The 16,426-nt window shown below is 37.2% G+C and overlaps 1 protein-coding gene across 3 annotated transcripts in view; it reads left to right on the top strand.

Moving 5' to 3' along the window:
• LOC136041581 (RNA-binding protein cabeza-like) overlaps nucleotides 1–10,826 on the top strand; it is a 71,699-nt gene extending 60,873 nt beyond the window's left edge. For all 3 annotated transcript variants that reach the window (XM_065726274.1, XM_065726275.1, XM_065726276.1), the window contains 3 exons: nucleotides 4,086–4,289; nucleotides 6,291–6,486; nucleotides 10,711–10,826. In XM_065726274.1, the coding sequence (XP_065582346.1) occupies nucleotides 4,086–4,289; nucleotides 6,291–6,486; nucleotides 10,711–10,744 (434 nt within the window). In that variant the 3' untranslated portion in view covers nucleotides 10,745–10,826. The remainder of the gene's footprint in view (nucleotides 1–4,085; nucleotides 4,290–6,290; nucleotides 6,487–10,710) is intronic.
• Nucleotides 10,827–16,426: the final 5,600 nt, after the last annotated feature.

The raw sequence follows: 16,426 nt of genomic DNA, 5'->3' as shown, positions 1-16,426 counted from the left end.
TTAATTCTTCTTTCTATCTCAGACGGGGAAACAGGGAAAAGAAGGAGAAAGGGCTTCTGTAGTTAACTCAAGAATTAACCAACAAACAAAAACCATTTCATTCAAGTCAGCTTTTGTCTTACATTTTGTATTTATGTTATTGATTTGAGAAGGGGGACTGAATATGGTTGATTTGAATGGGGATTGAGTCAGACGGGTTTGGATTAAACGGGGGATGAGTTGAGTGAGCATTTAGTTAAGTGAGGTTGAGTTTTTCAGAAGTTGAGTAGAATGGAGTTTGAGCTGCTGAAGGATTTCATTACATGGAGGTTGAGTTGAGTGAGTGTTGAGTTGCACGAGGATTAGGTTTTAACGGGTTCAGTAGCACGAGGGCTCAATTAAACGGAAGTTGAGCTGCTAAAGTCGGCCGAATTTGAGCTTCTGAATCAAAAAATATAATCATGACGAACAAAAAAATCTTAAAAAAAAAAAAAAAAAAAAAAAAAAAAAACTGGCAAAGAATAACACAACTAAAACTGTCGGAATGAAAAATTGTTCGTTAGTCAACAATTTTTAGTCAACTTCGTAAGTCACAGCAAGTTACTAAGACGAAAACCCGTAAAACTCAAGAAAAAAAGATCAATAAAAAAGTTCAAAGGAGAGGGGACAGAATAAGCAAACAAATGCAGAAGTTGGGCAACACCAATACCAAATAATATAAGATGGAAACTAGTCAGATGTTTTGTTTTTCCGTAATATAGAGGGGGGGGCTTCATAATCGGAGGTACAACTTCGAACAGGCTGAGAAACGGCCTATGAAGGGTGGAATCCAAGTGGGGAGTGTCTTTGAAAAAAAGAAAATTGTTCCATGCGTGGGTTTGTCGTCGCAATTTTTTTTTTTTTTTAAGATAAAAAATTGGCCAACATGGATTCCTCTTGTACTCAAAGGTTTCTAATTTAGCTTTTTTGTAGAAGGTAGGAGTGTGGGACTTCTTTTTTAAAGGAACTGGTGAATTTAAAAGCATTCAGATATGTAAAAATTAAAACTAAGGTCTAGTTTTGTCCCACCTCTCTCTTGATTTGGCGTTTATCTCTTTTCTGACAAATCGACACGTTGGTGTCATAATAATCTCGTAGGGACAAAGACTTAAAAATTTTGTTCAAATTCAACTTAATTAGCACTTGAAATATGTACTAACATACTTGGGCCTTTCTGATAATGTTATTAAGACTGATCTTGAAAAAATATCATGAGCTATGGATATGCTAAATACTCCAGTTTATATGTATTGAATATCTTTTGTAATCATGCTTATGTCACCAATTTATGTGTTTCACCTGGCTAAATTAAAATAAGTTACATTTCATTGCACCCGTAGCTAGCAACCTAGTAAGAGATGATTACATTTAATACTAAGAAATACAGTAGCTCATAAACAGTTCCAAAAATTGTAGGGAGGTATATGGACTAACAACAAGTCCTTTCACCTTTTTGACTTCTTCTTCAGAAAAATTAGCCACTGGAAGCGCTAGTCTCCTCTAGTCTGCAAACAATGAATATATGCAATTATGAACAATAATACACTGTTATTGATTGTGGGAAATGCGAGTACGAGAGCTACCTGTCCCCAGCAGTTTAAGGCCACTAGGCCAGCTGGTACCAATACGGCTCTTCCTACTCATTCCCACTCTCTTCTGCACAACTGACAAAAATGCAAAAACAAGAACGAAAACGAAAAATCAGAATGAATAGTCATTTGTGAGTCAATAATTTAAAAAGGTAAAAACTAGTCAAAAACAAATACAAGTCGGATAAAAAGTAAAAGGACATTAAACGAGGGGGGGGTCAAAATAAGTTAATAAATGCAAAAAAGAACGAGATATAAATATTTATATAAATTAAAAGGGACACTAAAAAAGTGTCAATAACTTAATTGCATTAAGTCAATAAAAAGATAAGAAGATAAAAACCAGTCGGGGGGGGGGGGCAAAATAAGTGAATAAATGCAAAAAAAAAGAACGAGATATAATTATTTATAGAAATTAAAAGGGACACTAAAAAAGTGTCAATAACTTTTGCATTAAGTCAATAAAAAGGTAAGAAGATAAAAACTAGTCGGGGGGGGGGGCAAAAATAAGTGGGTTAACACAAAAAAATGAGAACAAAATATGAATATATATAAACTAAAAGAGACACTAAAAAGATTGGGGATGGCAAAACAATCAGATATATGCAAGAACTTGGGTACTACCATCAGCCAATAAAAAAAAGGAGAAACTGGTGGGATATTTTATTCATTTTTTCTGCGATCAAGAGGACAAAAGTTTTTCATATCTAAAAGTAACGCAACGAATGGGGGATAAAATAGGGATGGGCTCAGAAACAGCCCGGTGCGGCTGTAATCTGGACGGGGAATGACGTTTGGGGAAATACTTGCCGTCCGAGGGTTTGTTAATGCATTTTTTGCAAAACGGAGGCACAACAAAACCTTCAAGGGTTTCCAAACTAGCTTTTCTTAGGAGCAGAGAATATGGCATCTTGCCTTCTTTGAAAATTATACGCAAAGCTCTTTTTGGATTCATTGATTTTTTTTCAATTCTTTGCGAGATACGAGGGTTCCAAACTGGAGAAGCATATTCGAGATGGGGTCGGAAAAAAGACGTATAAATCTTTAAGGAATCGGAAGGGGGGCGCTAAATTTATTTTGGAAAGGAGGGCGATAGACACATCCCACTTTAAATTTAAAGAATTTTTGATGCCAGGTAATTTAAAGGAGGGCACAGAAATTTTAGGTTAGGTAGGATTAGGAAAACAGGGCCAGAATTTGAGGAAACAAATCAGCGTTATCATGGACTTAGAGGGGTTTACTGTATGTCTAAGTCCGAGGCCTCATCTCCAATTTCATTGAAGATACCTTAAGTAATGACAGGAATTACGCTTTTTGAGGTTTTTCCCGATGTGGTCGATAAGAGAAACGAGGTAGTGGGAAGTATAAGAGGATTTTAGGCTCCCGAAACGCCTCAGGTCAGTAAGGGGTAACCTTTTATCCTTCAGCCAATTTGCAAGGAATCCTTCATAAAGTTTTGAGAAAATAGAAGGAGGAGTAATAGGACTAAAGAGGAAACGGGATACACAAAAGACATACACTGGTTTTTCTTAGTTTCTTAATTCTTCTTTCTATCTCAGACGGGGAAACAGGGAAAAGAAGGAGAAAGGGCTTCTGTAGTTAACTCAAGAATTAACCAACAAACAAAAACCATTTCATTCAAGTCAGCTTTTGTCTTACATTTTGTATTTATGTTATTGATTTGAGAAGGGGGACTGAATATGGTTGATTTGAATGGGGATTGAGTCAGACGGGTTTGGATTAAACGGGGGATGAGTTGAGTGAGCATTTAGTTAAGTGAGGTTGAGTTTTTCAGAAGTTGAGTAGAATGGAGTTTGAGCTGCTGAAGGATTTCATTACATGGAGGTTGAGTTGAGTGAGTGTTGAGTTGCACGAGGATTAGGTTTTAACGGGTTCAGTAGCACGAGGGCTCAATTAAACGGAAGTTGAGCTGCTAAAGGGTTCAGTTGCGCGAAGGCCCACTTAAACGGGGGTTGAGCTTGAAGAGGATTCAGCTAAATGGGGGTTCAGTAGGATGAGAATTTAATTGTATGGGGGCTCGGTTACTCCTATTCGTAGTAACACGGGGGTTCAGTTGCACCTAGGGTCAGGTGCACGAGGTTCGATTGCAGTGGAACCTATAAAAAATGTTGTGTTCAGAATATTTTCCATTAATAATAAAAAAAAGACTAGAAAGTGACCCAAAAATAGACACCAAGTTGATGGCCATTTAAGATTCCTTCAGGTGAAAACACGTCAGATTTTGAAAAACTGAATTTAAACTTACGAGTGGAGACGCATCAGAATTTTAGAAATGTCTGGGCATGGACCGAAATCGGTTGGGAACCACTGGCTTAGAGACTGGGACTGAAGTCCTCTTCTTTTTTACCTCACTGATCAGCAAAAACAATGCAGTTTACATTATTCTGTTTCTGTGCTAACAGTCATCTAAATCCCTCAATGAAAAAGGATTTATAAATTACATATTTTATAACTTAGGTGGAGGAATGCGTGGTGGCCCAGGTGGCAGAGGAGGAGACAGAGGGGATAGAGGAGGACGAGGTGGTGGTGGTCCACCCCAAGGAGGTGCTCCTCGTGCTGGTGATTGGGTTTGTCCAAATCCATCGTGCGGCAACAACAATTTCGCATGGAGAGATGCTTGCAACAAGTGTCAAACACCCAAAGGACCTGGTGGAGATAGAGGTTTGATTTCTTTTATTTTTTTCTGCACTGGATTGAGATCTGCTGTCTTCTATGGATGCCGCTTAGTATTACTTGTCTGAGCATTCATTTTCTTCGTTTCACCAGGTAAATTAGGTAGAATAAGTTCAGATTGAGCTTGATCACTTCGGCTTTCTTTTAACTTAGGAAAAAGGTTTAGAGATTATTTAGCTCTTCAATAGAATATAACCAGTTTCAATAAATAATTGTGAGCTTGAGAACAGATTTTTTTTTTTTTACCCGCTGCAAGGAAATGGAGATGGTCAAGGAGATGGAAATGGAACCATCTGGTTCCATGGAATGGAAATGAAATGGAGATGCTCCAGATCGCAGCTCAAGGCGAGTTCCTGTGGATTATCAACATTTAAATGACATTTGTTTTTGATCAGTGTTCGGTTTCTTGGATAATGACTTTAAATGCTTAACAGTAGAAAGTCTTTGAATATTAAAAAAAAAATTGTATAGGAAAGGGAAGCGGTTATTTTTATACTAATATAGAACAAAAAAAAATCTATTTTAGTTAAAATTTATATTATGCTTGTTATAGGCTCAGTATATTTTTTCTCTCTTGTTATTTTTATTTAGAAGTTAATTTGTGTTTATTTGTATTCAATAATTTTTCTCATGAAAATTTTTTTTTTTTTTTTTTTATACTAGGACCGCTTGGTTTTGAAATTATTTAGTGCTTTATTCTTTTAATCTCCTGTTTTGGATAAATACCGGGTATAATTTGGTATAATACCGGGCTAGTTTGGTCATGTTTTCCCCACCAGTTTAAGGGTTGTCTATAATTAATTGCTGGTGTGTGTCAGTTTATTACAGGTCTTTTTTTTAGGGAAAAATCTCTTAAGCTAATGTTTTTGGGGAGAGGGGGGATATGCTCAGACCATTTAGACGGGGAAAATTTCTCCATCGTTTTTGTGAAGGAAGGATAATTTTGTATGGTCTGCACAGTCAAACTGGACTTGCTCTGGTTAAAGATTTGAACGGGGCCGCAATTAGTGATTAAAGAAAGTGTTCTAGGGAGGCGGGCAGAACATCTTGAGAATATGCGAGACCGTGGTAAAGTTACAGGAGTTTTTGACATTTTGAAATTGAAAATGTCAAAATTGACATTTGACATTGAAAATTGAATTGACATTGACATTCAAAATTTTTGTGACATTGAAAATTGAATGTCCAAAAAAGTTTTTGACATTTTGAAATTGGCCGAAGAAGAATGAGAGACAGTACAAAAAGAATTTAAAAATAATAATGCCCTTGGTGTTGATGGTATTGTAAACGTGGTTTTTAATATGGTGGTTGTGAAGTAAGTTGGACCCCTTTGTAATAAAGACGAGAAGAGTGTGGTAATTACAGAGATATTAGCCTGTTTTCTGCAAGGATCAAATTACTTTTAAGACTATGTGATGCTATAGATATAGTTTTAAAAGAATAATTTATAATTGATAATAATTTAATAATTAATTTTCGGAAGGGCGGAGGATGCGCCTACCAGATTTTCACTCTTAGATTAATAATTAATAGGTTAGTGAGTCATCCGACCTCTCTAATCCTTAGTTTTATAAAACATGAGTAATTGTTTGATTCAGCCGATTGAAGAACTTTAGTGAAGGCACTATCCTTGTATTGTGTATACCAGATAATACAATAAAGTGATTAGTGCCAGGTAGTATAATCACATTTCGGCTATAAGAAAGTGTGATTTCAAATGAGGAAATAGATCTCTCTTAGACTTTGATTCTACTGGTGGTTTGAGCATCAAAATATAATAATGTTGCCAAAATCAATTAATTTTATGGAGGATTTGAGAGTAGAGGTTTCACGAACAGATATGAAAATTAAGTCGTTAACAGTGAGAATAATTAATTAAGACTGGGAAATTGGAACTTCTCTAACCGTAACGCTCTTTTTTATATAAATGTATGCCCTTTATTTCTTGTATGACTAAATAGTTAAATTTATTTATTCATTTTCTTTTAGGAAGTGGAGGCTTCGACAGAGGAGGTGGTTTCGACCGAAGTAGCCGTGGTGGTGGATTCCGTGGGGGTGATAGAGGAGGCCGAGGTGGTTTTGGTGGTGGACGTGGCGGTGACCGCGGAGGCAGAGGAGGATATGGTGACCGTGGTGGTAGAGGTGGCTTTGGAGATCGTGGCAGAGGTGGACCTATGCGTGGAGGGTAAGTAGAGTATAAAATGTGATTAAGTATTACAAATAAGAGAAGTGTTTAAAAGATCATTTACGGTTCAGTGTGGTAGTGATTCATCTTTTTGCTTGTCCAAATAGAACTTTAGGTGTTATCTTGCTGGTTCGCTTGAATAGAGAACAATTTACTTGCAATGTTTATTTGAGCAGCACAGGACACGATTTCTGATTTTTTTATTTTCTGCTTAAGTGACAGTTGGTGAAACTTGCAGGACAAAAGACTGAGATCCTCCAGAGCCGTTGCTGACGCTGGCGATCTTCGTTCTCCGAGACTCCGCCATAAATAGTATCAGACTTTCTGCCCATGTGACATTTGGTGACCTAGGCTTTGCCGATGACATTACAACGCTACAGTCGTGCAAGTAACGTCTGCAGCAGCTAAACAGGGTCAGCGAAAAAGCAAGCTAACTTGGCCTAAGAATAAATTCGAGTAAAATCAAAACAATAGTGACTACTGATTCCCCACTTCATATAAGAAGTGGAAATGAGGAAAATGAACAGGTCGTGGAGTTCAGGTACCTTGGAAGCATGGTGGAAAATACAGGATCAACATCCAAAGAGCTAATGACCAGAATAGGTCAGGGGAACGCCGCCTTCAATAGACTCAAGCGCTTATGGAAGTCGAAAAATTACTCGACCCGGCTTAAGTTACGCCTGTTCAACAGCAACGTAATCCCTGTCCTCCTTTACGCAGCTGAAACTTGGAGTTACCAACAACAGGAGAACAGAATCCTTGCATTCAAGAACAATGGTCTTCAGAGAATTTTAAATATTCATTGGTCAGACAGAATCACAAATGAAGAGGTCCGCAAACTTGCCAATCCGCCTCTGGTGACTGACATTAGAGCTCGGAGGTAGAGATGCTTGGGGCATATTTTTCGAATGCAAGACGCTCAGGTTCCAAAAGCCACTTCACATAGGCACCCAAACGGATGTTGAAGACGGGGAAGGCCTGGGAATACTTTGCGACGGACATACCAGTCTGATCTGCGCAGTATCCATGCTTCTCTTCTGGAAATCTCCCCCTAAGTGAGGGGAACCGGTCCGGTTATGTCAACGACGTATCTAGGACTTGTGCTTATTCTCGAACTCATCACAGCACTAGAAATCCCCCCAAGTCCCCCAAAGAGATCGAATCTGGTCCGGTTATGTCAATCACGTATCTACTAGAACTTAATCTTATTCTTCCCATCAAGTTTCATCCCGTTATCTCCACTATATATGTTTTCCAGGATTTCCGGTTTCCAAGATTTCTGCTTCCCTCCTCCACTCCACCCCCCCCCCCCCAATCACCCCAGATCTGATCCGAATTGAAAATGGATTATCTGAGACATAAGATCTTTCTATATATCAAGTTTCATTAAGATCCGATCACCCTTTCGTAAGATAAACATACCTTAATTTGAACGATTTCCTCTCCCTCCAGCCAGGATTTAAAATAAGAGCTCTGAGACACGAGGTCCTTCTAAATATCAAATTTCATTGAGACTCGATCACCCGTTCGTAAATTGAAAATATCTCATTTTTTCTAATTTTTCCGTATTAACCATCCCACCACTCCTCGCCAGATGGTCGAGCCGGGGAAGTGACTATTTCTAATTTAATTTGGTTCGGTCCTTGATACGCCTGCCAACTTTCAGCGATCGCTTTATCGATCACGGAACTAGTTTCGGGTCTTATTCATGTAAAATTTGGGTCGTTCGGGATTCGAATCTGGAGTAGATTGCATTTCAAAACGATTCGGATTTATTTTCGTTTCTTTTTGAACATTACCAAATAGGATGGTTACCTTACCATGGTTACATTACCTTAAAGGATGTACCCCAAAATTATTTTTTTTTTCAAAATTGAATAGTTTAAGAGGCAAACGCCCCCCCTCCCTAACTGATGCACCTGCCTTCCCATTCTTTTCAATTTTTTCCCTTCAATGGCGTTCTTAGTTTTATCTTCGAATCCTGCAAAGCTGCCAACCCCTTCCTTCATTTTCGTGAATGACTATTCAACAAATTCTAAATTTCGAACATCCTCCAGACCATAGCCATGCTTTTTTTATACTGTCGGCTCTTTTTGTGATGGGTATGTACCCCTTAGATTCCCCCTTTTTTTAATTTCGAAAATATTCTGAATTTTCATTCAAAAATGTGTTAATTCCTGGGCGCGTAATTGTTTTCAAGGTATGATTAATATCATAGGTCCTCATTCTTATGTGACACAGTGATCTTGGTCTATTGAGGCCGTTTAAAAATCCAGTTATGAAAGTTCACTCCAAATAAAACAACAAATACTTCTAAAGAAATAGTAAAAATCACAGTTTGATGTTTTAAAGGTTCTAGCTGTGAATTTTTCAGATAGAATCAACGGAGAAACTTGTCTCTGTATTATCACTTTGTCGCTACCCTTCCTGACATGGTTGTGGTATTTTCATTTGCACTGCTATATATGTATCAAAAGTAGAAAGTCATGAAGGTTGGGATTAAATAAGTTCACATTTTAATGGTTGCAACTCCAAATCCTGGTACACCTCATCAGGATCATAGATACGCCACTTTTTTGTGTTCACATATTATTTTTTTTTTTATTTCAATTATTAACAAAAACCTTAAAATAAACGCATTCCCTTCAAATTCTACAACATGAAATAAAAGAGGTATAATCAATTCAAAAAAAGATAAGCACTAACCTCAGCATGGGTTCAAAAACAAAACACAACTGCGCCGTTGTATATACAGGTACTGTTAAGTTCATACTTAATATGTGGTGCTAATGGCCCCTACTTTTTAGGTTCACCTCGTTATTTAACACTTTTCTATTGCTTGAAGTTCGCTAAAAGAGAACTTACTCGCTATGCTGATTACAAACATGTCAGATGTATTGATTTTCCAGGTGTCTATTCTAATTCTAGTCTCGAGAAAAAAATTCCCAAAAGATTCTATCTATGCTCTTCAGATTGGTCGTGAAAAAGCAAATTGGTCTCAACTGTTATTGTTATTGGGCATTTTGGTTTCGCAGGCACATTAGAAATTTTTTTTTATAGCTCATATTAAAGATATTGCTTTACTTCCCTCGGAAAAACTTCGTTTTTTTTAATTGATTTGAAGTAGAGGGGTAATGGTTAGATTAGGTTAGAGTAAATGGTAAGCAAACTTACCATTTGCTGTCGATTACATCTGATCTCCAAATTTGAGAAACCTTGAAACCGAAGTTAATCAGTTTGGTCTCTGGGTGGCTCAAATACTGCCAAGATTAATGTTTTTTGGCCGATCAGAATTTCAATGTCCTTCTGGTATGCAAGGCGACCCATCTACATCATGCATTACCGTCAGCTGTCAGACACATGACGATTGTGGCACTGAAGATATTTGTGGCAGATTAAGAACTTACTCGCTATGCTAATTACAAACATGTCAGATCTATTGATTTTCCTGTTGCTTGTTCTGATTTATTAACATAAGGACTTTTATTTGTTCAAAAAGGGAAAAAATTATATCCTTGAATTAAACATTCTAGAATATTTAAGAGCAGGTTTTAGATCTTTATCGACTAAAATTTAACTGGCCGTTCTTAGTTGATGAGTATGTAAAATTTTAAAACTTGTGCAAAAAATTCTTAAGTCCCTATGACTTCAGAACTGCCTGTTTTGTGGAGCGAGTTCTTCCAAAAAATAAGTTAGAGGCGTGTTCAAATTTATTAGCTTAGGAATTTTTTTATATTCAAAAAGTGGAAAAATATATTGAATTTAACATGCTTAGATATTTAAGAACGAGTTTCAGATATTAATCGAACAAAATCAGGCAAGATTTTTGGAAGAGACCCGTGCTCTTTCATTTTAGATTCTTTTTCTTATTTTTGTTACGGAGAGGCCCTAATTCAATCTTGCCTAAATTCTTGGTTTTTTTTTTTTTTTTTTTTTTAACTTGACCAGCTTTAAAATTGGCCCTAGACCAAGACCTGGACCAAGATTAATTGCTGCTTGTGGGTATTACCCTATGGGCTTATGAAAACTTGTGCATTTACGGATTGTTTCACTTACCAATGACCCCTACTTGAAGTTGTGGCTTTTACTAATTATGAGTTTCATCGCTTTTCTCAGATAGTACATCCGAAAAGTTCTCGAATGAAAATATGTGATAGAGAATCTGTATAGTTGTGGTAATTTAATATATTTTCAAAACTAATTCAATTTTTTCTCTTGTTCTAGGGATCGTGGCAGAGACCGTCCAAGGCCTTACTGAACTGGGTCTTATCGTTCACTTTCATAATTATGTGACAATTTTGTATTTTCTTTTTCTGATTAGACCTTCTTTTTTTACTTGACTTTGGATGTTTCTTAATCGTTATTGAAGTTTAGTTTATAGTTTGTCCGAGTTTATCAATTGCCGGTTACCCGTGAAGAAGAGAATGAAGGAACATGCTTTAAAAGACCTTCCCAATTCATTGTTTAGACTCGGAATTCATTCATAGTGGATTCTTTCGCTTAACCTAACAACAAAAAAAGTCATCTAGAACTTTATCTTAGTGTACAGTTCTAATATCTTTGTTTATCGTTTCATAAAAAGCCACATTTCGTGGTAACGAACTGTATGTAAGAAGCGACCCAGCTGAACAGTAATTGAAACTGAAAAACTAATTTTTATACCAATAGATGTATCAAAAGAATCTGCTTATTATGTTGATTCCATATATACAAGTCTCATTTTGACCATCAAATGCTACGAACTTGAGATGATTTCTGATTTTGAAAAGGGGGGAGGTGCTCCCTAAAAATCAAAGAATCTTAATGGAAATCACACCGGATTCTGCATATCAGATATTCCTATTGTAGAAGTTCTAAGTTCCTGTCTGCGAAAATGTGTAATTTTCCATTTTTCAACGAAGAAAGATCACGGATGCATGTTTTTTGGGGGGGGGTGATCTTATCAACCCAGTGGTCCTAGAATATTGGTAAAGGGCTCATACGAGGAGAAATTAAAGGTTCTAGTGTTAAGTGAACTTTTTTAAGTGACCAAAAAAAGATTGGAGCGCAGCTAGGTCCCTTCCCATATCCCTTTTTCTTAAAAACTTATGATTGCCATTCTCTTCGGCATAATTGAAAGGTCGAATAACTATGTTTTCCGAGATGTCATGACCCCCCAGAGACCCTGGGGAAAGGTCTTACAGTTGCAAAATTTGCCTATTGTCAACGAATAGTATTCTTTATTGGGAAGTGTGCATATATTTTTCAAGTGGAGTGGGGAATGAATTTTCTGCTCAGGAGATTTTCCACGGAGAGAATTTCCATCAAGTGGAAAGTTTCCAGAGGGTGAACTTTTCAGGAGAAATTTGGGGAATTCGCCGGAATTCCTATCTAAAATTTTTATGTCGTGCTTTCTTTTTGCTGGCTCAATTTTACGCGTGAAGATGCTAAGGGTAATTCTCCGGGGTAAATTTTCACCGGGATTGAATTGTCTGGAGTATATTTGTGAAGAGGAGGGGCTAGATTTTAAGACATTGAAAAAGCAACCAGGAATTAAATTTAAAAAAACGAGTTTTTTCAACTGAAAGTAAGGAGTAACATTACAACTTAAAACGAACAAGTTATTTCTTATATGAGGGGGTTGCTTTCCCCGGGGAAAGGTCTTGCAGTTCCAAAATTTGCCTATTGTCAACGAATAGTATTCTTTATTGGGAAGTGTGCATATATTTTTCAAGTGGAGTGGGGAATGAATTTTCTGCTCAGGAGATTTTCCACGGAGAGAATTTCCATCAAGTGGAAAGTTTCCAGAGGGTGAACTTTTCAGGAGAAATTTCACGCTGGGGGAATTTGGCGGAATTCCTATACAAAATTTTTATATCGTGCTTTCTCTTTGCCGACTTAATTTTACGCGTGATAACGCTAAGGGTAATTTTCCTGGGTAAATCTTCACCAGGATTGAATTGTCCGGATAATATTTGTGAAGAGAATAATGGACTTCTTCGTGGAAATGGAGCTAGATTTTAAGATATTAATTAAAACAATATCAAACTTATTTTTGAAGTACAGAAAAACTAGCTTAAAGAATGAGGTGTTCAGAAGGAGTAATCCCTGTCATGTACGTAAATAATTTCTGTTCGTTTTAAGTTTTGATATTGCTCATTACTTTCAGTTGAAAAACTTTTTTTTTATTATTTAATCATCAAAAAGCGGAATACTAAGATTCCACTTCAGAAAAACAATTTTGCTCTACAGCATAGCTAGCAGCAAATGTCGCAAGACAAGAAAATATTATACAAAATAAAATGAATAAATATAAAAATCAATTTTCAAAACTACCCAGCATTTTCGGGAAGTCCCTCAGTGTAGTGATTCACAAAGGACAATAGATACATATTCGTGATGTTTTAGATTGGCAATAGATACCTATGGGACAATAGATACATATTCGTCGATGCGATGTTGGCGCAAGTCATTGGCCGAAAGGGGTGTGTTTGTAAGAATGAGATTTACATAACCTGTACTGAGACAGTCTGGGAATGTTCCACTACTTAGACGTTGATTAATACAGGAAGCCAATGTAGGATCAAGCTGGTCGGAGGAATCAGCAATCAATTCAATAGGAATTTCTAGGGGATAAGCGTTTCCGGGTGTCAAGGTGTTAAAGCTTTCTTGGGGGCAAACGATATTTGAAAAGTGTATGTTTATCTGATCAGCACTTACGTTTAACGTCAATGCCATTGACTCTGTTTTTAAGCGTTTTTTACTTAGTAAGAACAAATAAACAAGCATATCTTTCTTCTGGTAAAAAACGCACATTCCATATTTTTAAAGATAGGAGCTTGAAACTTCTACAGTGGTGCTCTCTGATACGAAGAATGTGATGTGTGATTTTCATTAAGATTCTTCGATTTTTAGGGATATATCCGCTTTTTCAAATTCAGAAAAATATTCTCAGGTTCTAGCCTTTGATATGTAAAATGAAACTTACATATTTGGAATCATCAGGAAAAACTGATTCTTTTATATATCTATTGGTATCAAAAAATTTCTTTTTTGGATTTTCATCTACCTATGATTCGCATGGCTGAATGCTGGAAAAGGGGACAACCTCAAACGAATTCCTTTAGAAATGATTCTTTGACTGCATGACCATAACATGTGTGCTGATTCCGAATCCGAAGGTCTGTCTCTAGATCTTCCACAAATTAGAGCTTTCGAGATTGAAGCAAAAAGTTGGCTGTCATTACTACGCCTTTTTGGCTGACAAACATAAAATTGGATGTTTAAAATCAAGAATATTGTTTGGGCTGGGAAGAGTGAGGTTGAGCGAAAGGCAAGGTGTGAAAAAAAGAGAACCTCAAACACATTCCAGTACAAATGGTTTTTTGACTAAACGACCATAACATGTGCATTGATTCCAAATCTGAATAGTCTGGGAGCGTTTTCACTCCCGGAATAGAGCCAATATCTTTCCACGCTGATTGGCTGTTGGAGCGCCGGAGGTTAACGCCTGTCTAAAGATGTGTATTGAAATCCTTCTATGGACGAGATTCGACCCCGCGCAAGTGCTGTCCATATAGGCTTTGCTTTAGCTCTTTCACAAATTTAAGTTTTCGAGATTGAAGCAAAAATTCGGCTGTCATTACTACGCCTTTTTGGCTGATAAACATGAAATTGAATGTTTAAAATCAAGAATATTGCTCGGGCTGGGAAGAGTGAGGTTGAGCGAAAGGCAAGGTATGAAAAAAAAAGAGAACCTCAAACACATTCGTATACAAATGATTCTTTGACTAAACTTCCATAACATGTGTGCTGATTGCGAATCCGAATAGGCTGGGAGTATTTTCACTCCCGGAATAGAGCCAATATCTTTCCACGCTGATTGGCTGTGGGAGCGCCGGAGGTTAACGCCTAGTCTAAAGACGTGTGTTGAAATCCTTCTATGGGCAAGATACAACTCCGCGCAACTAGTGTCTATATAGGCTATGCTCTAGCTTTTTCACAAATTTGAGATTGAAGCAAAAAGTTGGCTGTCATTACAATGCTTTTTTGGCTGATAAACATGAAATTGAATGTATAAAATCAAGAACATTGTTTAGGCTGGGAAGAATGAGGTTGAGTGAGAGGTAATGTGTGAAAAAAGAGAACCTCAAACACATTGCTCTACAAATGAGTTTTTGACTAACCGACCATAAAGTGCATGCTGATTCCGAATCCGAATAGTCTGTCTCTAGATCTTCAACAAATTTAAGTTTTTGAAATTGAATCAAAAAGTCGGCTGTCATTACTACGCCTTTTTGGCTGATAAACATGAACTTGAATGTTTAAAATCAAGAACATTGTTCGGGCAGGGAAAGGTAAGGTTGAGTGAGAGCTAATGTGTGAAAAAAGAGAACCTCAAATACATTGCTTTACAAACGAGTCTTTGACTAAACAACCCTAAAATGCATGCTGATTCCGAATCCGAATAGTCTGTCTCTAGATCTTCAACAAATTTAAGTTTTTGAAATTGAATAAAAAAGTCGGCTGTCATTACTACGCCTTTTTGGCTGATAAACATGAACTTGAATGTTTAAAATCAAGAACATTGTTCGGGCAGGGAAAGGTAAGGTTGAGTGAGAGCTAATGTGTGAAAAAAGAGAACCTCAAATACATTACTTTACAAACGAGTCTTTGACTAAACAACCCTAAAATGCATGCTGATTCCGAATCCGAATAACCTGTCTCTAGATCTTCCACACACTTGAGTTTTTGAAATTGAAGCAAGAAGTCGGCTGTCATTACTACGCCTTTTTGGCTGATAAACATGAAATTGAATGTTTAAAATCAAGAACATTGTTTGGACTGGGAAGGGTGAGGTTGAGTGAGAGGTAATGTGTGAAAAAAGAGAACCTCAAACACATTACTTTACAAACGAGTCTTTGACTAAACGACCCTAAAATGCATACTGATTCCAAATCCGAATAGCCTGTCTCTAGATCTTCCACACACTTGAGTTTTTGAAATTGAAGCAAGAAGTCGGCTGTCATTACTACGCCTTTTTGGCTGATAAACATGAAATTGAATGTTTAAAATCAAGAACATTGTTTGGGCTGGGAAGGGTGAGGTTGAGTGAGAGAAAATGTGTGAAAAAAGAGAACCTCAAACACATTACTTTACAAACGAGTCTTTGACTAAACGACCCTAAAATGCATGCTGATTCCGAATCCGAATAGCCTGTCTCTAGATCTTCCACACACTTGAATTTTTGAAATTGAAGCAAGAAGTCGGCTGTCATTACTAGGCTTTTTTGGCTGATAAACATGAAATTGAATGTTTAAAATCAAGAACATTGTTTGGACTGGGAAGGGTGAGGTTGACTGAGAGGTAATGTGTGAAAAAAGAGAACCTCAAATACATTACTTTACACATGGATCTTTGACTAAACGACCCTAAAATGCATGCTGATTCCGAATCCGAATAGCCTGTGTCTAGATCTTCCACACACTTGAGTTTTTGAAATTGTAGCAAAAAGTCGGCTGTCATTACTACGCCTTTTTGGCTGATAAACATGAAATTGAATGTTTAAAATCAAGAACATTGTTTGGGCTGGGAAGGGTGAGGTTGAGCGAAAGGCAAGGTATGAAAAAAAAAAGAGAACCTCAAACACATTCGTATACAAATGATTCTTTGACTAAACTTCCATAACATGTGTGCTGATTGCGAATCCGAATAGGCTGGGAGTATTTTCACTCCCGGAATAGAGCCAATATCTTTCCACGCTGATTGGCTGTGGGAGCGCCGGAGGTTAACGCCTAGTCTAAAGACGTGTGTTGAAATCCTTCTATGGGCAAGATACAGCTCCGCGCAACTGGTGTCTATATAGGCTATGCTCTAGCTTTTTCACAAATTTGAGTTTTTGAGATTGAAGCAAAAAGTCGGCTGTCATTACAATGCTTTTTTGGCTGATAAACATGAAATT

This window comes from Artemia franciscana, unplaced genomic scaffold, assembly GCF_032884065.1.
Source record: "Artemia franciscana unplaced genomic scaffold, ASM3288406v1 PGA_scaffold_30, whole genome shotgun sequence".
Taxonomy (NCBI): Eukaryota; Metazoa; Arthropoda; class Branchiopoda; order Anostraca; family Artemiidae; genus Artemia; species Artemia franciscana.
The sequence above is the reverse complement of the archived record's forward strand: the minus strand, read 5'-3'. Positions and strand labels throughout refer to the sequence as shown.